This window comes from Panthera onca, chromosome A1, assembly GCF_046562875.1.
Source record: "Panthera onca isolate mPanOnc1 chromosome A1, mPanOnc1 haplotype 2, whole genome shotgun sequence".
Classification (NCBI taxonomy): Eukaryota; Metazoa; Chordata; class Mammalia; order Carnivora; family Felidae; genus Panthera; species Panthera onca.
This window is the reverse complement of record NC_138339.1, coordinates 194538815-194561976: the sequence shown is the minus strand read 5'-3', so window position 1 is coordinate 194561976 and position 23162 is coordinate 194538815. Positions and strand designations below refer to the sequence as shown.

The 23162-nt window shown below is 33.3% G+C and overlaps 1 protein-coding gene across 2 annotated transcripts in view; it reads right to left on the bottom strand.

Annotated features, from left to right (window-relative positions):
- DACH1 (dachshund family transcription factor 1) overlaps window positions 1-23162 on the bottom strand; it is a 438758-nt gene that overhangs the window by 120931 nt on the left and 294665 nt on the right. For both annotated transcript variants that reach the window (XM_060637011.3, XM_060637012.3), the window contains exon 4: window positions 12441-12613. In XM_060637011.3, the coding sequence (XP_060492994.3) occupies window positions 12441-12613 (173 nt within the window). The remainder of the gene's footprint in view (window positions 1-12440; window positions 12614-23162) is intronic.

The following is a 23162-nucleotide window of genomic DNA, read 5'->3' as shown; positions in this document are numbered from 1 at the left end:
AATTGGGGCACCTGGGTGGCTCAGCCAGTTAAGCGTCTGACTTCTGCTCAGGTCATGATCGCACAGCTTGTAAGTTTGAGCCCCGCATCAGGCTCTGTGCTGACAGCTCAGTATCTGGAGCCTGCTTTGGATTCTATGTCTCCCTTTCTCTCTGCCCCTCTCTCTGTCTCAAAAATAAATAATAAACCATTTAAAAAAATTCAAACTATTTTTAAATCTATGTCTCAAAAAACACAAAAATGAACAACATATCAGTTATTTTTCCAAACTAAATAAATCAAAGAAGGTATACTTCTAAATGACCTGAGTTCTTTAGTCCACACAGCAAACAAATAACCTAAGTTTCTAAAAAACAAAAAGATACATGATTTAAAAGAATAGAGAATTCATAACTGGATGCTGAATGTTACTTCCTATCTTCTAATTGCAATTATAAATCCTTTTCTTTTTAACATTCACTTCTACCCTAAATTATGAAGCAAACTATACATTTATTATGTGTTCAGTTTAATGAGTTCTGTCAAGATCTAGAACATTCCCATAACCCCAGAAAGATTTCTTATGCCCTTTTCCAGTCAATTCCTCTGATTCTCATAAACAACCACTTTCTGAATTCTATCACCGTAGAGTAGATTTTCTGGTTCTAGAATTTCATAAAAATGAAATCATACAGTAAATTCTTTGTTTCTGGCTTCTTCACAACAAAATGGTCTTTGAGATTCATCCCTGATATTGCATGTGTCATTAATTTACTCTTTTCTACTGTTGTATATATTCAACTGCACAAATATCCCACAATTTGTTACCCTCTCCCCTCCCCCAAACGGCAATAAGGTCATGTACTTAACTGCTTGAAACACCACTGTACTTAATGTGTTTTTCCAGTAGCTATTCAGATATATCTTGGAAAAAGCATTCTTAATCCTTTATGTATAATACTGTATACAATTCTTTTATAGTCTGTATAAATGTATTAATAAGTTATGCTACAGCTAACTGCATAAATGACCAGAGATACACTAAAAGGAGTTTAATCTTGATTTCTAAGAATTCTAATAAAGAGAACACAAATTTGTCTATACTTTAAAGGTCAATTCCTCATACATCTGGCTCTCACACACAAAAGTACACGGTATGTATTTGAAAAAGAAAAGTATATATATATATATATATATATATATATATATATATATATATACATATCGGTGTGTATATATATGTATATATATATTGAACAAAATGTTTATATATATAAACATTATATACTATCATTATATATTATCATTATATAATATTATATTATATATATTAATATATTATATAATGATAATATACATATTATCATTATATATTATAATATATAATAATTATATCATTATATATTATCTTTATATATATAAACATTGTAATATATGTATATATTATAATGTTTGTTTATTTATCTATTTATTTATTTATTTATTTATTTAGAGAGAGAGAGAGCTAATGGGAGAGGGGCAGAGAGGCAGACAGAATCCCAAGCAGGCTCCACACTGCCAGCGCAGAACCTGATGCAGGGCTCGAACTCATGAACCATGAGATGGTGACCTGAGCTGAAATCAAGAGTCAGATGCTTAACTGACTAAGCCACCCAGGCACCCCAAGAACACTCTATATTTTTCTTTGCTAAAACTAAAATTTTATAAATTAACCATTCTATTTTCTTCAAAAAGTCACTTTGACAATGTTAATTCATCAATATGTTTTAATATTTCTCATAATAATTATGTAAGTGATCATATATGCAGTGGCACATGTTTGGATGCACAGAGATAAAGTGCAATCTTGAAATAAATCATTCCCTCTAAAGTCATTTTGCAAGTCTGAGTTTCCTGTCATAATAGATTTCTTACTGGTGCTAATGGAAAGCATGAGAAACTGATTTTTTCCTGAGATATTTAACTCATAAAATACTTAAACATTTAATGCATAACATTTTGGCAACAATAATTATGCCATTAAAAACAATTATTTATTTTATTTTCCACATAAGTATAAAAATTATTTCATTAGTCAACATATTTAACTGTCAAAGCTTTCCTTGATATTCCTTTCATTCATGCATTATTCACTTATTCATTTATACATTCAAAATACTCTAAACATCATATACTAAACTAGGTAAAAAATAAACTGGATTTAAATCTAATGTAAAATACATCTTAAAAGCATAATTGAAGGCTTAGAAAATGTAGGTGAAATTGTATTTAATTTAGCTTTAGCTTATTTTTACTTTAATTATAATTGTTTCTCTAAGAACAAAGAATACAAAGACAATACTTAATACTTTGATTTAAAGAAAATATTTTAATTTATGCAAATTTTTATTATTTAAAAGCTAAGTATTCAATTGAAACTTTCTGTAAATTGAGACACAACATATTCAGTCATTTCACTTAATGTATAATTTCAATCTTTGGAACATGATGTATTGTTCTTTGAAGAATTTCATTAAAGTAAAATCCACTGAGCAAGTAAGATTTGAATACATTGTTGCACAATAAATTAATTTATTTCAACAGCTTAATTCTTTTATCATATTTATATGCTTGCCTTTCCAGAGTATGCTATAAGATGGAGAATAATGGAGACAGTAAAGAATTGCTTAGGAGAGAATCTCATAATTATTACTGAAACAAAATAGATAATGAGTTTCATTCAGACATAATAAGAAAGAAGCAGTTCAATGTCTATAGGAAAACTATGTAAACTGGATTTATCATTTCATTTGTGTAATACCCTTTAACCTCCAAGATGGGCCTGAAGTAGGACAAAGAGGAAGAATATTTAATTTAATACTTCAACACGCTGCTTTATAGTCCTACATCATAACTCCACCAATCAATAAAACACAATCCTTTGCAATGTTCCATCTTTATAAAACCAACCACAATAATAAATGAGAATTTAAGAGGAATACCCTCTCACACACACAAAAAAGGTCATACTAATAAACTAATGGTAGCAGAATAACAATAAAGAAAAAGCTGCATTTATTGTTTCTGGGTACAGCAAGAAGTATTAGTCTTCAAGATAATTCAGAATCAAAGGTGGAATTCAAAATAGTGCATTCCAAAATTCTAAAGCACAAAGTAGAAAATGCTCAGTATTACACATGGGGCAATTGAATATTTAAAAATTACATTACCACAGCTGCCTCCTGTCTATCACAAAATGCATTATATTTTATCAACTGAAAATATTTTCTTAATGTAAGTCTAAATAATCACAACCCACTCACAATTCATTTCTCTAAAGGATTATTTCATTTAGCTTCATGTTCCTCCCTTTTTAATTGTCTGGATTTTCATACGTTTATCAGTTAGAGATTCCATCACTGACTACGTTATAGAAGTGGAGAGAGGATAGTTCTAACATTAAATGTTATCATGATGTAACTTTTAGCTTACAAAATTGAAGTTGACTAGCACTTTATAACCCAAACTCCTGAGATTTAAGACAACTCAGACCTATTCATTTATTCAAAGAACATTTACTGAACATCTAATATGTGCCAGTGTCCTAGGCTCTGGTCTTATATATACAACTAAGCAGAACTGATGAAAATCCTTTCCCTCATGGAGCGTGTATCTTAAGCGGTAAATGTTGTTAGTGGAGTCCAGAACCATATATGCACAGTGATTAAGTGTGACATCTAAATTTCCTTGCTCTGGAAAAATTATCAGACAAAATAAATAGTAGAGATAGGATTCTGGATTCAGGAAAAAATGTTTCAAAGTAGTTCTGGAAGACACAGTAAACAATGCTAATATACTTGCAGCTGGTCTCTACCTTCTGTCTGTCAGGCAGACACCATCAAAATTCCGTGACTCAGAATTCTAAATTGAGGTTCCAAGGAATATTTACATAGCTCTTTTTGTTTGTTTTTGTGATGATACACAAGAAATACTCAATGTTTCTAAACGTAAAACTGGTAGAACCCATGAGTGTAATCATAAACAACTTAGTTTTATTCCACTGTCTCTTCGAACTTATTCAGTGGTGGTAGGGGACTATATGTCTTCCCTCATCTGCATGAAAATTCAGGGATCTTCATAATTTCAGATGACTATTTTTTAATATACAAAGTCCTACAGTTACTTCAAACAACCACATATAGTCTTGGCTCAGGGATTATAATCCATCCCTATGTAATAATAAACACTATCATCTTAAAAGATAGGACTTCCTCTTTTCACACACTCAAGGAAGGGGGAACAGAGGGAGGAGGGAAAGAGAAAAAAGGTAAGTTTCTGACTTGGCCGTCGCTGCCATTCATTAACTGGCATCATTCTCTCTGTGCATGACAAATGTTTAAACCCAATTTTTATCCAGTTAAGGCACTGTGTATGTTGTTAGAGGCCACCACCACACTGAACCGGTCCTATGCAGTTCCGTAAGGGTGTCATTCACCTCTAGGTCCCTCAGTCCCCTAAATGTCCTACATAGTTAAGTATGGATGCTTGATTTAAGTTGAGTTTGCAGTGAGACTTCTTCATAGATGGTGTTGCATGCCTCCATCAGAAACACATAACGTCTGCTTGGCTGCATTTTATGATGCCAGCCCCCACTGATGATCATGGTCTAGACTCCACTTCATTAGCACTGGTAATTTGGTGACATTCCAACTATACCATTCCTTATTCATTTTTTTGGCCAGAAGATTTAGATGAACAGAAAAGTTCCCCTAGTGAATTAATGATGATCCCTAGGAACAGTCTGTATGGGAAAGTCAGGAAAATGCTTGATTTCACCCCTTTATCCTTTGCTTTTGTCCTTTAAAAGAATCAATTCCCTAGAATTCAAAGGTGAACCACGAATTTATTTTTTAGCATTATTACAAACGTAGTGATTTAAACATATACGATTTGTTTAAATACATTGATGTAGGGTATATTTAGTGGTGGTTGTGTTTGAATACTTTTGCTGTAAGCATCTTCTTCACATTTAATATCAACACCCAAATAAACATTAAGAGAATGTACTTAACTATTTCTCTAAGTCCAAGTAAAAATTATATGAAATCGTTTTTTGTGTGTGAAAAAATGTCTGAAAGTAATGCACACATCTAGCGTTATTTATGATTGCCCCAAAATAAGCTATTCTGTACCTAAACAAACATGGGGGACATGACATTGCTCTAGGATTTTCATGTACTTTAAGAATCAGGTCATTCTGGTTCTAGTTTTTATAATGTTTAAACATTTTAAACTTTCATGCACATAAAGTCCTATTTACTAATATAGTTATTTAAGGACCTGCTTTAAAGAAAATTATTAGGGATCAAAATTTTACTTGAATTTAATTTTTTTCAATCTTTAATTCTTTAAATGAGAATGTCATAAAGTGTCTCTGCTTATCTCTCTCTCTCTCTGCCTTTCTTTCACACACACATACACACACATATAGTCAAGAGGAGTCAAAGGTCAATGGAGAAAACTAACAAATTTAAATCATATTCCTTGTCCTCAGAAACCTCCATAATGTAGCATGAGAGAAAGATGTTTATTCAAAGATGTAGAATAATTTGAATGTTGCCAAATTTCTCAATCTCAATTCTATACTATCCCTGAAAAAAATGAAATCTGAAAAAAATGCATTTAAAAATTAGCTTTCTATACCAATGCACTGCAGAATTCCCCCAAAGTAAAATGCAGCACTTCTGTCAGGTGAAGAAGCCTGCACAAGAAAGAGAGAAAATTCTTACTATACAATTGTGACTCTATTTCAAAAGTTTGACACGAATCTCTTGTAAGATTCTAGAACTTATTTTTAAACAAATGATTGTGAATATTTGGGGAGAAAATAATGGGAGAAGACAATGTCAGTGTACAAAAACTTTGAAAGATGTTGTAAACACTAATGTAATCAGTATGGTGACCTGAATAAATAAGGGGGTCATTAGCCCCATTGTACAGAAAAGCAAACAAAGACAGAGATATTAAGTAACTTGTCTGAGGTCACATGACTAAGAAGTAGTAGAAATGGAATATAAACCCAAGAATTCTTCCACCATAATCTATGTTTTAAACCACTAAAATACACTGCTTTTCTTTTTTTCAATTTTTTTTCAACAAGAACCATTTTTTTCTAAGTCCATATGATATCATTGTGAATTTATTAAATAAAATGTGAGAAAAATATTGATTCATTCAGGGAGATTTGGGGTTACTTGATGAATGATACCTAAAGAGAATCAATTAGTAGAACATTTCAGCCTATTAGGAATTCTCTAATGACAAGAGGAATTGATCTCTTGATTTATACTGTTTATTTTCCTCAGTGATTTAAAGTAATACAAGTAATATATCCTTTTACAATTTGGAAATGATACAAGTATTGCATAAATAGTATGAGAGTTTAGAATGTTAATACTCAAAAGTATCTAAAGAATAGGCTTCAAGTTATGAAATGAATAACTCACAGAATAAAAGGCACAGCATAGGGAATACAGTCAATGATATTGTAATAGTGTTGTATGGTGACAGAGGGTAGCTACACTTATGGTGATTATAGCACAATGTATAGAGAAGTTGAATCACCATGTTGTACTGAAACTCGTATAACATTGTGTGTCAACTATGCTTAAATTAAAGAAGTTAAGTATCTAAAGAGCCTAAATCAGTGGACTGGGAAATACACTTAATATGGATAAATGCAAATTCCTAGTAAAAGTAAAAAAATAAAGAATTGGCTTAGTACAATTTCATGTTTAAAAGGCATGAAATGTACTGAGTCACACACACACACTCACAACAGTTTTGTGAATTCTGACTACATTTATAAGCTGTTGTCCACAACTGAGGTTTAGGTTAGTTCCAGCATCTCTTCACTAGCCAGTTCACTTCTAGAGTATTGTATGGAAAGGACTGGGGTAAAGAGGGTGATTTTTCAAAAAAGGTCAACCAAGAAGCTTGATGAGGAATGGTCAAAAGAAGTTAGAATATTGTGTCTGGAGGAAAGAAACACTATAGTTACTACAGCAGTGGATTTATATATTTAAATGGCTAGGGCACAGAATTAGTAGACCTTTTACCTTCCAGGAGAACATAATAAACTTGAGGTAGAAGCTAATGAAGACCCTCTTCATTCTTGAGTTTGCTGAAAATAGAATAGGCTTTCCACAAAAGCTTAGCTATATAAAAATGGGTAGGGAGGATGCAAAAATTATTTTGCCACTGTAGGGAAAGCTGGATTATATAACGTCTGACGTCTCAAGTCTATGTCTCTTCATTCATAACATTCATAGAACATTAAACAGTAAAAATATATGATTCTCAATGATACATAATAGACTAATACAGAGCCCATAATAATTTAATATATACTTACAGGCAATTGGCTATTAGGGATTCAAATTAGAATTATTGTCTAAACAGTATATGCCCATTTCCTCCTCAAAGTTATCTTACTAAATTATTTCCAGTAGTCCAAACCAATCAGCCGGAGAAAGTCTAGATTTAATACTTTGGCAGACTCCATCATGAAGGCTTCTTTTAAAGCAAATAACAATGATACAATGGTACTGTCTTCATCTGTGTAATTTTCTTTTCCTCATTTCCTTTAATTTCTTTTATTTTTCAATGCCAAAACCCATGGCCCCATCATGTTTGAGAGTTTAGTTTGAGCCACCGCAATTATCCACAGCCTAAGATTCACACGGGTATGAGTTCATTGTAGTTCTAATGCAGGTACCAGCGATTTTTTATTTTTCTGTGAAGAGTCAGCTAGTCAATAGTTTATTCCACTCTGCTTTGTATGTGAAAGTAGCCATAGATGTTATATATAGAGAGTGTAGCTAACTCCCAAAGCCATTTTGTTTAGACACTAAAATTTGAATTTGATATAATTTTCATGGGTCGTGAATGACTGTCTTCCTGTGATAGGTTTCCTCACCCACTTTAAAGTATAAAACCATTCTTAACTCATAGTCCATGCGAGAACTGGAAGAAGGGTGAATTTTACCCATGAACGACAGCTTTTGGACCCTGTTCCATTGCATGTACTGGTGTGGTGTGTACATTCTCATAAATAGGTTTATGAGAAAGGCTTTGGAGCTCCTTTACCTCCTAGAAACAGGTAATGACAAAATGTTTTAAAAGTCTGTAACCCTGAGAGCACTGTTTTCACTTCCCTTCTGTCCTATAAATTCTTTTGCCATTCTCATGTAGGTTGTTTTCATTTTAATTCTTATCATTACTCTCAAGAAATGTAAATGGTACATTCCAGCACACAGAAAACGCCTCAACCTTCTATTTTCCCTTCAAAAGCTATTTCCCTTGTTTTATCATTCCTTCAGATGGGGGAAATCTTCTTGGTATTTAACATTTTGCTTTTAATCGGCCTTCATAATTAGAATCTTTTCAGGCAAACAAAGTTGCAAGCACTATTCTAATTGCCCACTTGGGTCCCATACTATTTAATGTGACATAGGAGTCAAACATTTTCTTTAGGGAAAATCAAACTTCCCCCAAATTAAGTTTAACTAATATATATCATGGGAGTTTACTAAACACTGCTTGTGCTATGAAGTCTTCTATATATAAATTTAGGCAGGTTTTTTATTAACTTGTTTTCCCTAATATTTGGAATTCTATAAAGAACCTATTCCTTACCCTTATCCTCTGAGGCTGTACTCTCAAATTCTCTCAGGTCTAATTTTTTTTTTTTTTTTACCAAAAATTGTTAGAATTATCTTATGCTTTTCTTGAAATATGGTTAGTCTCTATGATCTTTAACATCAAGTTTAAAAATATATAGGTGGCCAGCCTGCAACGAAATGGGGCAATGGCCCTTCCACACTTCCACGGTGGCCAATGGAGCGTCACTTTGATGTGTACAGTTAAAACTACCAGCTTGTATTATTAGTGATAAATAATAATTTTTAAAACCATCAGCTTTTATTTTCTCTAATCATTCTTAATTAGAGCCATTGTTTCTTATTCAGCTATTATCACCATTTATATCACCACTGCTTTCAAAAGCCCAGAATTTCCTTTAACCTATCCATAGCCAAGTTTCTGAAAATATTTGCCCCGAGAGACTAGAAAATGGGCTATCACTACATTGTAGGAGGTGTTGGCACACAGTTCAAGACACAGGGCTTTGTCACTTTTTTTTATTACCTTTTTGCATATTTCCTTCCTTTCTCCCTGTCTCCCTCCTCTCCATTCCTGACCTTAATTTAAGAAACCAAAGGAATGTTGCTGACTTTTCAATAATCTAGACTGTTTTCTAAAGGTGCCTTCCAGAGGAAACCCAACTGCTTCCTCCTACTTACCTAAATGTTGACAACCAAAGATTTAGTAAAGGAAGTTTCACTACTTAAGTATTCTGATTAACATTGGATACAACATACACTATTTAAAAAATATGTGTGTATTTAAAAGATAAAATAAATCAAGTTTTCTGATGTAATTAGAGTCTTCTGGATCCAGACATATGTAAGCTACCAGCTGATGTCCAAATCATCTACAGTTAATAACTAAGTCACCCATTATGATTTTAAACTGCTAAAATCTGTTCTTCTGCCATAGTTTTACTTTAACTACGATTCCCTATCTTGTCTAAATGAGGAACTACAAAATTCCCAGTTTTGAGAGTGAAAATTATATAATTATTATTATGAGGACGATTCTCTACAGTAATAATTACTAACTTTTTAAAAAAATGAGCATAATCACATCCTATAACTAATCCTTAGTACCTTTTCATTTTTTTAAAATAGCTATTGAGTACAATGATAGGAACACTTAGCCTTTTTTCTTCAGCCAAAACCTCCCTCTAGGTCACTTCAGTGAGTGAAGCAATGAGAATGTTGAATTCTCAGTAATAACTATTACCAAAAATGGTCATAAATGGAATTATGCAGTGACATCTTGATTAACAAATCCTTTGGTAACAAAGGAACCCTCCGAAAGTCACTCCGAATAAAGAGGGATTTTTAAAAGTTATCTTCTCGGTTCCTGGCTGACGACAATGTAGCATTCATTCGCATTTTCTCAGCTGAAGATTTTTAAGAAGTTGATCTCGGTTTTCTGTGATACATATATTTTTTTCCTGGTGAGGATACTTCAGAAAATGGTGAGGGACTAGTATACATCCTTGCTTATAGAGCCATTGTTATAAGAAAAATTGGTATTAGCATATTATTCAATGTATAATAGTAATGTATAAGTATGTATACAATGTATATATACATTGTATACTTATACAATGTATAAGTAGTAACATGGCCTTTTAAAAAAATGTATGACATTATCTATCATTTTGGTATAACACGGAGCATTTTCACTGCCCAAAAAGTTCTTTGTACTCTCCCTATTCATCTCTGCCCCACTCCTTGGCAACCACTGATCTTTTTAGTATCTCCATAGTTTTGCCTTTTCTAAAAGGTCATTCACTTGGAATCATACAGTGTGTAGCCTTTTCAGCCTGGCTTCTTTCACTTACCAGTATACATTTAAGTTTCCTCCATGTCTTTTCATGACTTGATAATTCATTTCTTTTTAGTTCTGAACAATATTCCATTATATGGTGTCAAGCGTTTAGTTAAGCTACTCCAATAGTATTGCTGCCTAGGCATCCATTTTGTTTGGCCAACTGTCCTGGAGGGACCTTAAACCGACAAAAGCCCCCTCTTGCAAGCACATGCCCTAGATAACAGCCACAGAATCACAAGCAAATGTAAGCATGGAAGCCCTTAATAGGACTTCTTCAACAGCACTTGTGAATAAAGGTCTCCTCCTACATACGAGCCCGCTGGAGCTCACCAAAACTATGCTCTTCTGGTTTTAATTGCCCAATCTAGCCCTAGCCTGGGAACCTCGAAGCATTCTACCTTTGGGCCCTGACACAGGCATCTGTCCCAGATCCTGCCTTGTTCTCTCTGTACTCCGCCTTGACCTCCCCATGTGGTCCTTCAAGGTATATACCTTGAGGTATTTCCACCAGAACTCGTGAGTAATAAGGTTATCTATTTCAATTTTTCTTATGGTCTGTGTTGGACCATGGCTCACTATCAGTCATCCCTATGTTCCCCTTAACAAATGTTAATTTAGCAAAGTCATAACATATGGATATACCACTTCTTTTTAATCCTTTCACCTACTGAAAACATCATGGTTGCTTCCAAGTTTGGGCAATTACTAAAAAAAAAAAAACTGCTATAAATATCCATGTGCAAGTTTTTGTGTAGACATAACTCTTCTACTTGTTTGAGTAAATACCAAGGAGCTGGCAAAATACATAATCCTGTGGTAGAAGTATGTTTAGCTGTGTAAGAAACCATGAAACTGCCTCCCAAAATGGCTATAGCATTTTGCATACCTACCAGCAATGAATAAGAATTGTTAACAGGACTTTTTATGTAAGGCATGCTCCAGAGGCCTCCTTAACTCAAGTGTATTATATTCAGAAGAAAGAGGTAATGATTATGTCATATAAGGATAAGCATTAGTATCTTTTACTTAATTTAAAAATTAATAATGTATTCTGACAATTCATTTAAAGGAATTTTATTTAAGTACATATTATAAAATAAATTAAAGGTATATGCATACACATTTAAGGGTATACACATACCCTCCCACACAAGGGGAAAAGAGAGAGAGAGAATTGTGCATATATACACGCACATGTGATCTTTGTATAACAATAGTGTTATCTTCACATATAGTGTATTTTTGAATTTATAAAAAGCATTCAATTTTATTATTTTGTTTAGTGTTTACACCTATACTGTATTACCTACTTTTTATATGTAGAATAGAATCAGAAAGATTGAGTCACATGCTCAAGGCAACATGGCAGAACCATAATTTAACAACAAATCAGCAACTATTTCCTATACCTTAAAGCTCATAAACCCACACACACATACATTGACATGCATGCACTCATGCACACAGTCATATATTTATTGAATTTGAAATATATCAATTAATTTCCTACATCCATCTCTCTCTTAATAGACAAAAGACAAGGGCCCCTGGATGGCTTAGTTGGTTAAGTGCCTCACTCTGATTTTGGCTCACGTCATGATCTCACAGATGTAAGATCAAGCCCTGCATCAGGCTCTGCCCATGGAGCCTGTTTGGGATTCTCTCTCCATTCCTCTTTCTCTCTGCACCCTCCCCTGCTTGTACTTTTTCTCTCTCAAATAAATAAATAAACTTAAAACAACAGATACAACATGGAACTTAAGATTGGCCTAATCTGTCTAATCCTGTACCCCTGGCTCTACCTGGTTCTAACTACTGTAAGTGATTTTTCTCACAATTTATTTACTATCATCTGTTTTGAATTTAGAATTACTTGTGGAATAAGAAAATAGACTTAGAGGTAGTGGCCTAAGACGATGTCTGGCATAAGCCAAAACAGTCATGTAAAAAAACAATTACCTTAATAACAGACGTCTCAACTCTGGAAGGGGGACTCTGAACGTGAGCTGCTGCCGCCATATTTGCAATGGTGCTGAGATGGTTCATCTGGCTCATTGCCATGGTGACAGACGCTGGAGGTAGGCTGACGGGAATTAGAGGGTGGGGCATCATCATAAAAGGAAGTTCCAGTCCTATAAAAAATGCACAGATCTCATCATTGCTCTGTTCAAATAAAACTATGAAACGTAGTGTATCTCATTTATGAAAATGGTAAAGGGCATAAATCATTGAAAATTGAAGCATTAAAAAATGTTCTAATAATGATTGCCAAAGGAAAAATATTTGTCCTCTTTATATGCAACAATACCCACTCACCACTCAGGGAAATTAGCTTTGAAGCTAACCAGTTCGGTGCCATGTTTTATCACGTCACCATGCTTCATGCGTTTAATACAAATGGCCAATTCGTTGCTGCATTATTCTTCTGATCATTCTAATTCTTGCTTAAAATATGAGGGTTTTATTTAACACATCACAATTAGTTATCTAAATGTAGTGTCTCTTTGTTATGTCCTACATTTTACAATATAATGATTGGATATTTTTTTCTGGGCAACTACCATTTTTAGTACCAAAAAATACCATTATAGAATTTGGCAGAAGGTGGCTCTGCTTAAGGTGGTGGAAAGGTTGCCTAAGTGGAAGGCTATTAGTTCCAGGCATGTGGGGGTGGGTAACAGAAGCCTGAGATCTCTGTGATGGGCAAGAGGACAGTGTTTGATTATCCCCAGAACCATCACAGCTACTTGTGGGGAATGCACATAAGCAATTTGGATGCAATAGTATTCCAAATCTTCTAATAATTTATTTGAAATGAGGTTTTAAAAAGTATATCACATTTCGAGTTGGCCAAGTGATTTCTTGGAAAATAACCTCAAGTAAGTAAATTTCCCCTAAACCATATATTTTTTTGTTTTTCTTTTTCTTATATAGTTCCTCAATTAAAAAAAATTCTACAATATTTATCTTACTTTTTGAGTCTAATCTAGTTTGAATAACCAAATTAAGATAAAATGGTCTCTGTTACATACCTAGAGAATTAATTACTTCTTAGAAGTGAAGCCCACTGGTAGTTGTAGTTATTCTTGTATTAAATGATTTTCTAGCCACCATTCAGAGTTAAAGTTCCTCACTTAATTCCACCACAAATCCTAAACATGGAATTATTAAATGCCCAACTGATTTAGACACAGCACAAAGAGCCTAAAAGATCACTTTACAAAGGTTAATAATGTCAAAGCAATATATTAAATATGTGTGCATCAATAAATATATCACCTTTATTCAACTACAAAGAAACAAAAGTTGATGATTATGGCAATATAGTGTCAAAGTAAAAACAGTACATTTGAGAGCTTTCATTTTAATAATGGGGCCATGTTTTGGATTTCAGTAGATTTTTAAACACCTTAATAGGATACACCTTAGAAGGTATTTATGAATAATTTCAATTTAGACATGTTCCCCAATTAAATTAACACTAACTTATTTACTGAATCTGTTGAATATACAAACAACCCCCTTGAAGAAAATTTTTGTAATGTCCCTGTCAGCTTAATGAGTTTTCATTTCTTAAAAAAGGAAAAGAAATAATATTTTCATATAATATACTTAGAAACAGCAAAGTTGGTAAAACTCCAATTTAAATGCTTTAGCTCCATTAAAAGCTTCATTGTAAAATCTCTATGACATAGTTTTTAATGAAGAATACTTAGTTACTGCCGTGATTTTTTTCCATTTACTTCATGAAGACAGTTAAGGTTCAATATAAATTCAAACTCATTAGCTCAATACTGTCTGAATCTTAGAGTAAATTGTTCAGAAGTGGGTAATGAAAACTCAATTCAAATTCTTCAGCAATCAAACAAAGCAATTTTATTAAACAATGAAAAGAATCAATTAAAGTGGATATCTTTATTATCTTTATTATTTTACAAGAAACCATGACAGCTTTTGGCTAAAAAAAAGTTTATAGCTTCATCCAGAAATGAGTCACATAAAAGAAATTTCTCCAGCTTGTTCCTACACTATGATATACAAGTTCACTTCCATATTCGCAAATGGATCTACTTTTTTTCTCTACTCACACCCTTTTTGATGCGTATACCAAGGTCCTAGTCAAACATGCAAAAACTGTAAGTATGTGAATTTCTCAAATGTATGGTGCCAAGAAAATATTTGATGGCGAGACATGATAAAAATTCAACTCCACAATGCCTTTATCGAGGTATGTGCAAATTTTTTCTTTAAATGTTTACTTTTTATAGTATCATTTAAAACAAGAGTTGAGGCATAATCACTGACAATTGGTATAGAAATAACACTTTGGAATAAATGTTATTTGAAAATGAACACTGGATAGGGAATTTATAATTAATGGATAATTTTCCCTACACATTTCATTTAAAATACCAATAAATGCAAGCATTACATTTTCATAGTATGTTGCTTATTTGAAGATGATTGATAGACTGAGTACAGAAAAATACTCACATTCATTATTTTAAATTCAGTTTGAGTTCTGCTTGTATCTATTATCTACTTTTGTTTCTCTGTTCACTTGAACCAATTTCTCCTTTTATTTGAATTCTGATTGCCAGTTAATACATTGGAAAAAGTCATTTTTCCAAATATATTTCAATTTTACTCTCATAGTGGAGAAGCACTGTGACTATTTTTTTTCACATTATCAAGGTATAAAATATTAAGCCAAACTTCTGACTGAATCATTCTGAAACAGATTATAGACAAAATACTATCTATTTTCACATCTCTTTTGCATCACAGGATATTAGTCCCTTGTGTGAGGGTAAATATCAATCATCCACATGTGAATTTTCCATAGCAAGTTGATAACACTAGATTGGATTTTCCCACTACATAAAATGCTCCTAGCCATCTCCACCAATCATCATTTGTTAAATACTCATGATGTTAGCTCATTTGGGTAATAAATAGAGCAAACAATTAAGAAACTAAGTCTGATGAAAAATATACAATATATAACTAAGTCAGCTGTAAGTGATTTTTGCATTATTTATAACATCCTTTTCCTATTAGCATGAATAAATAAGAATTGAAAATAGGCCATTTCAGAACAAGACATACCCATAGTTATTAAATGTATGATTTCAAGTGCTTTGGTTTAAGCCAATATGTTTAGTGATATAAGCCAGTATATATGTACTATGCCTACACGCAAACATATATATACACACTTGTATACCTTTAAAATTAACGTTTGCTACTGTGACCACAGGAAATCTTGCAAGAGACAGAAGATAAAATATATAGGAAATTCTAATATTTGGTAAGGAGAGTTAGAAACAGAAAAAAAAATACCTGATGCACCTCTCTTTCCCCATTCTTATTGAATCAAACTGTTTCTTGACTTTACAGTGGAAGAACAAGGTGAAGTTGATATAGCCTTCAGGTCCCCAAAGAACATATACTATCATAGGTTGTCAAGGCATGTATGTAAAAACTCATAAAACACAATAAAATTATAAAATGGTTTAAGCAAAGGAAAATGGTCATGGGTTCATGAAAAGACTCAGTGGATCCAACTGTTGATTACTTGAGATTTGTATTCATATTTTAATGTCGGGGGGAAGGAACTGAAGGGAAAGAGATTTCCCATACCTAGTCTTACACACAGATTGTGGAGAAGCGCAGGAACAGTGTCAGGCTAGACACCTGCTTAAGTAGGTTCAGCCGCAGGTAGAACACAACAGGCGGCTGCCATATGCTGAAATTAAGAAGCGTAACCACAAGCACAATGAAGGCCCGCTATTAATGCTATGCCATGATTTTGGTGGAGTGAAAATTAACAAATGGGGTCTTGCAACACACACAGCCAGAAGTAAGCGGGTACATAAATGTAAGAAAGGAAGTTGAAATAAAATGCCTGATTACCAATTCTGTCTCTAGCTAAAAACTCTTAATTTTGCATTCTATAATATCTGAAACAATTCACTTACCTGCCTAGGTATACAGATATTAAGAATGTATCAATAAAAATGTACAAATATATGGAACTTAAATACAAAAAGCGATTGTGTGTTTAGTTTTCCTTTGTGTAAAAAGATGTGTATTCTTCAGGGACAAGCAGAGTGATCTTAAGATCTAGTGTAACTGAAACGTGAATTTGTAAAGACTGGGTATGGAACTTTCTCTGCAATCTTACACGCTTCCCACCCCAACATTAAAACATAGCTATACGTTCTGAAAAAAAGCAAACAGCTTGATGCACTATCTCCGTTTTTTTTTACAAGCTCAGACTACTTTTCTTGGCTTGCTCCAGTTTATATTTTGTCTTATTTTGTGATACATATCTTATGATGGACCAAGTTTTAAATGCAGAAATATACTGCTTTGGGTAGAAACCCTTAAATTTTGAAAGCTATCCCTACTCTAAAGGTAGTCAGATTATGGGACATTCAGAACTGCTGAGTTACAGATATTAAATGGCTTTCTTTTTCCTCTAATTTGTGCCTTCAAACACATTTTGTCAAGGCTCCCTTTTCTGCCCCTTAATAACCTTGAGTATTAAAAAATCCATTCTAGTTAACGCTCATCTCTGTTTCTCCATCTCTATCAGCACTGGCCATCCCTAAGAACCTAGGTGGCCTGGAAGACAATGGCTTGGTTAGTTTTTCATCCATCCTCCTTCTCTCCTTCTCCTGGATAGTAGGATAAAGGTCTCCAACTCAACCAGTTCCACCTCAAGTTCTCCCTGCTTCTACGACTATGCCTATCAGCCACTTACATCTTCCACATGGCAGGTGCCTAAATGCTAAGTATCTCCTACTAAGTCATGCCCGATCCTTCAAGAGGGTCCCTTCCAGAGGAACTTCCTAGAAGCACGAGTCGCTAACAATGGAAATCTTCAGCTTCCTGCTCTTCTAAACTCCCCAAACTGCCACTGCCGCTTACAATAAGGTCCTTCTCTTGGTGTGGGTCGTCTTGTTCCGATGATGTCCACTCTCTAGCCTGCCACCTATCAATTCCTTATCCCCCTGCTCAAATATATACAGAAAACAGATCAGCAGTTCACACCGAAACAGAAATCCAGCTCTGAAATAAGGGGAAGGCACCTGTAAACTTGGAAAGCCTCCCTTCAAGTGGTGGTGTGGAAACGCTCTCAAAAAGGGATCACTGAGTCACAGCCGTCCCAGTAGATGCTGTCTCTTCACTACAAGGATTTCTTCAAATCCCCTCTCTCTACGGTCATACTCTCTTATAATGAGGCAGGAGGATATCTGTGGGGCCTGGAGTGATAGTTAAGATAGGCTGGTTCAGGTGCTATTGATAAGTAGCAGCTGCTTTTTACTGTCTTTAAAATGAGGGGTACCTGGTACCTTTTGTTCTTGTGTGGGACCACAGGAAAAATTCTACTGAATATCTGGTGACATGGTATATTCAATAGAACCAACAATAAATACGGCTAGAGTATAAATAAAATTTTAGTAATTGATTCTTGTGAGTAAACTGAAATAAAGGAAAGAAGTGTGAATCCTCAGCATTTGGGATGTTATTTTGCAAATCAACTGAAACAATTATCAATTGAGACAAGTGCGAAAAAAAAAAGATTACCATGAAAAAATAATTAAAGAAGGATTAAATGTGTAGATAATCATTGGCAAAGAAAGATCACCTTGTTTTGTGGAACACAATTTTTAAGTAGAAAAGAAAACGTAAAATGCTTTGGGAAAGGATATTATTACTGTTTAATTTAAAAAAAAAACAACAAAACACAAACTTGGTTATGTGTATGAGTGGCACCAAATATCCTAGCCCCAATAATCATATTTATTATTCAACCCTGCATATATCTAATGAGGAATAGATTCCAAAAAGGAATGCCATAGTATATTTTTATGAATTTTAGATAGAATATGTGTCAAACACAAAATTAAAGTGACCTGTAAAAAAAGAATGTCTTTCAACTACCATGCATTAAAATAGTAAAAGTACATGTAAATGTTATTACCCTATATACTTAGGTAACATGTAACTATTCATTCAGATCTTCCCACGGGCTGACCCTGATAAAGGAGGAAATCTCAAAGGGACTAACGGTCACACCACCGCTTAGTGAGTGACACTGATAGACTGTGACGGGAACCTGACATTGTCAAGATTCGTTTACAATGAAAATGATGGCAAGAGCAGGCATTTACTACATACCATTGGAGACCACTTAGAAGGATGTCAACACTACCTTAACAATGGAAACAAGACTATTCAGTAAAAGCAAATACTAGTCACAGACACTACAGATGTTTAGTTGTTATTTCAAAGGTGAGAATATACAAGTTATTTGCTTTTTTCACCTTAAAAATGAAATATAAAATGTGAACAGTACTACTAGTGTTTTGCATAAACAGGAGACACAGTTCTCTCCTGAGTTAATGTAATGTAATCTTTTTAAATCTTTTTTCTTCTGGATAATGATCTGAGTTGATCTATGTTAGCATATATAAACACTGAAATCTTTTGGTGTTTTGGTTCAACTTCATCAAATTACTTTATTTTAGAATGGAGAGCAAGTAATATTTTATGGGAACAATTAATCAGGGTCACAATTAAAAAACAAAACAAAACAACAAAGCAAATAAAATAAAATAAAGTAAAGTAAAATAAAATAAAATAAAATAAAATAAAATAAAATAAAATAAAATAAAATACATTCCAGTTTCAGTGCAGTGCCTCAGCAAAGAAAACACCACAAATGCCTCCTGGCTGGTATTGCAAAATAACACCCACAGAGCAGGACATTTCCAGAGTCTAAAATTTGTATACGTACACATCTCATGTTTGATTTGGAACCGCTGGGGAAAAACAAATCTGGTTGGCTGTTATGTAACCAATCCTGCTTAGCTTATGTTCTAACATCAACTTACTTTTTTTCCTTAGAGGGAAAGAATAGTATCTCCATGAATTCTAACTATCCCACTACCATTAAATAGGAGTCATTTAAGTAAACATGTTACTCTCCCAGCAATATTTAGATATATTTTCTTTAGTTATCTATCATTAATTAAACTTTACTCTCTGTTACTGAGTGTTAAATATTTGTCCATTAGAAATTTAAAACTCTTACAATACAAGAAGGCTTCTATTTTACCTGTGATGTTTTCTTTTGAGAGCAGAGCTATTTTGACACATTATATATATATTTGACATATATATATCTATATATATACACACATATATATATTCTCTATATATATACATACACATATATATTGATGATAATATAACATATAGATATATATACATATACATATATATTGATGATAATATAACATTGGTGCTATTAAAGTCCCTGGACTCATCAGAACAATTCCTATAGCCAGATTTCTTCACCAAGTGGAGACATTTCTATTTCCTTACATATTCTGCAAAGTTGTTGAAAGTGGCATAAGTTAACAAGCTATACAAAGTGACGTATAAAATACTAGAATCAGAGCCACTTATTTTTTTTTAGTTGAATATTCTTCACCATCGCTAATGATTATTGAACTAAAAAGAATAAGAAACAAGTTGTAAAATCAGAGCTGAAGTTCAAGTCACTAGTATCAAATGGAATACATAAGAGGATCCTTAAAGAAGAGGGAGACATATAAAAAACAATTATCCTGAAAATCTTTGAGGAATCATGGAAAACCAGAACAGCATTAGGTAACTTACGATACACAATGGCTTACATTTTAAAAGCCTTGACCTTAAATTCATAAAAATTATTAGAATGAATTGTTGTATACAAAATTCAATACTGTATGTTTTTCCCTGATTTCATACCAAAATCCAGAAAGTTTTGATACAACTTAAAATAAAAGAAGGAAGGCCATTACTATAAAGATAAAAGGTTAAATACTTTATGTGGAGAAGACAGAGATAATTATATCAGAAAACACTTTGCTTTTTGATGCTGCTGTTTTCTTTGGATTCATTAGCACCATGCTCTAAGTGTTAACCAGGTAAAATCGATTCCCTAAACAAAACAAAACAAAAGCAGACTTAGACTGAGTAATTAGTTACATAGGACTCAAGGAAAGAAATAGTAGCCAAATTTTATATCCAATTTGTATGGATTAAACATTTAGGTGTTTTGTTGATATGGACTATAAAATGGTTGGAAGCAAGAGCCAAATGTCTCTATTTAGTGGAAATGATCATATTGCAACAGATTGGTTAATTTCTACAGCTAAACTATAACGCTAGCTATTATGGACAGTATAGAAATAACAATACTAAAAACATGTAAGCTTTCCAATCTAAAATGTATTCATGAAATTCTTCAAAATAAAGCAGTTGGGTATAATGTATCCACTTTAACTGCATCTTTTAACCTTTCTCACTGCCAATGTCAATGAATTTCTACCTTTTCCCACTTTAACTCATCAAATTATTTTTCCATTAGGCAAACAAATGAACTAGAAATTCTCCTCTCTAAGGATATTGTAATTTCCCTATAGATTTACAATTACATCAAATAAAATTTCAAGTTAATATACTTTATATACTGTTAGTAGTGTAATCAACGTCGTGGTATATAATATTAACAATTTTATGTTCATGCATAAGTGTTGTTCATGGTCAGTTGAAATCAGTTTTCATTTCCATTGTTTTATACAGTGTTTTCAGTTTTAAATGATTTATGTTGAAATTGAAAAATTTTCTCACTTGAGCCAAATTGCTATTAAATTTTCCAAAAAGCATACAACCCCCATAGGTAGCATGGCATACTCATGGAAATCATCTCGATATTTCTCTATCTGTATGGATCTACATCTTAAATTATCTTCTCCCCAAACCTAGTTAGCCTTAAAGAATGACATCACCAGCTAGTTTATAAGCCAGAAACCTAGGTATCATCTTTATCTCCTCTTCTCTCACTGTGTGCCACAAATGTCCAATTCCATTTCATGTCCTGTTGATTTCATCTACGTCATTTATCTCTACTTCTATATCATCATTACTTTTAAGTACAAATCTGACACTGTCATTCCCCTGCTTAGAGGACTTCAGTTGTTTCCCACTGTTATCAAGGAAAGACCCAACACTTCTTGTCTTAATGTAAGCACCACATGGGCAGACCTATGTAGCTTTTGTTCATCATTGTATCCCCAGCATTTAACAGAGTAGGAATAACTCTCAGTTCTTGAGTAGAAAACTGCAATTCTCAGACCAATTTTTACCTTCACATGAGGGAAACTTCAATGTGGCTTTTAAAAATGCTAAGCTATGGCCATTGTTCTTGACCAGCTTACAGTGTGGGAGAGAGAGATACAAATATAAACATATGTACATAATTTTATCTTTGTAATGAAAGATAGAGAAGATGAAGAAGAAGACATATGTTTGGTATTCTGAAAATAAGCTTGACAGAACTGGGTAATCATTTGGATACAAATGGGGATGAAGAGAATAAAATGTGAAAGATGATCTGAGTATCTAGACTAACAGGATGTGTGGAGATATTATTAAGGAGTGACGATGATAATGATGATGATGATATCTAACATGTATTGTCTACTTTCAATGTGTTAGGCACTGTGGTAATAAGTTTTTATACATACTATCCAATGAATCTTTGGAAACTCTGAGGTAGATCCACATTACTGTTATAAAGGTTGATTTAATTTGCCCCAGGATTTAGATTCTGGAATTCTGAACATGCAATCCAAAATTTTAGTCCCCTAATGAGGAAGATCTGATTTAAAAATAAATGAAGATTAGTTCGATTTTGGACACACTAAATATGAGACGCTTCAGGAACAGTCAAATAAAGATTGACAATAAGCAGTGAGAAATACGGAACTGAAATTTGGAAGAAAAGCAGATACTCAGTGAGGAAGATGTGGATGTCTTTGACTTGTAGGTAGGAGATTAAGCTGTGACGCTTGGAGAGGGCATAGAAAGTATAAAGATACTTCTACTAAAAGTGTATTTGTACTGTAAGCCACATAATCAACCCCAAATAAGCCAGATGAATGATTTAAAAATAAAACAAGTAGAAGAAAAAGAAGCCCAAGAAGCTGAGCAGGACCAAGCAAATATTGGTATATGGCTCTTAAAATAAATTCTTAGCACAAAAGAGTACCAATGTCCATAATATTCAGGTCTCTCCACTTACTTCTAAACTATAATATTCTTTTTAATAAGAAAATCAACATGAATTACTGAGAGATCTTGGGTCCTTAGTTAATACTGAATGAATGAATGTAGGACATTATGACTAGATGTAAAGATTTAACAATCCTAACTACTATTTAGGTAAACAGACTGAACCGGGACAAACAAACAAAAAACACAAATAGACACAGCTAAGCATAGCTTGAAAAGATGCCATTCGCCCAATTTGTAATACGATAAACGATTAGAATATCCAACAATTACAAGGTCCCCCTAAGAACATTAAGGAGAGAGGCAGCTTTAAATCAAAAGACTACATATCGCAAATAACTCAGCACATTTGAAGGACCATTGAAATAATATTATATTATAGTGGTAGATTACATGCAGATGGCAGGCCTGTTGAAAGCTACTGTTTATATGAAACCAAATCATTCTTTCCATAGCTTTTATTATATGTAGTGAAGACATACAATTCAAAGCACTTTTCATCAGTTTTTCATAGGCAGACATAACAGGTGATTTTCAAGGTCAAAA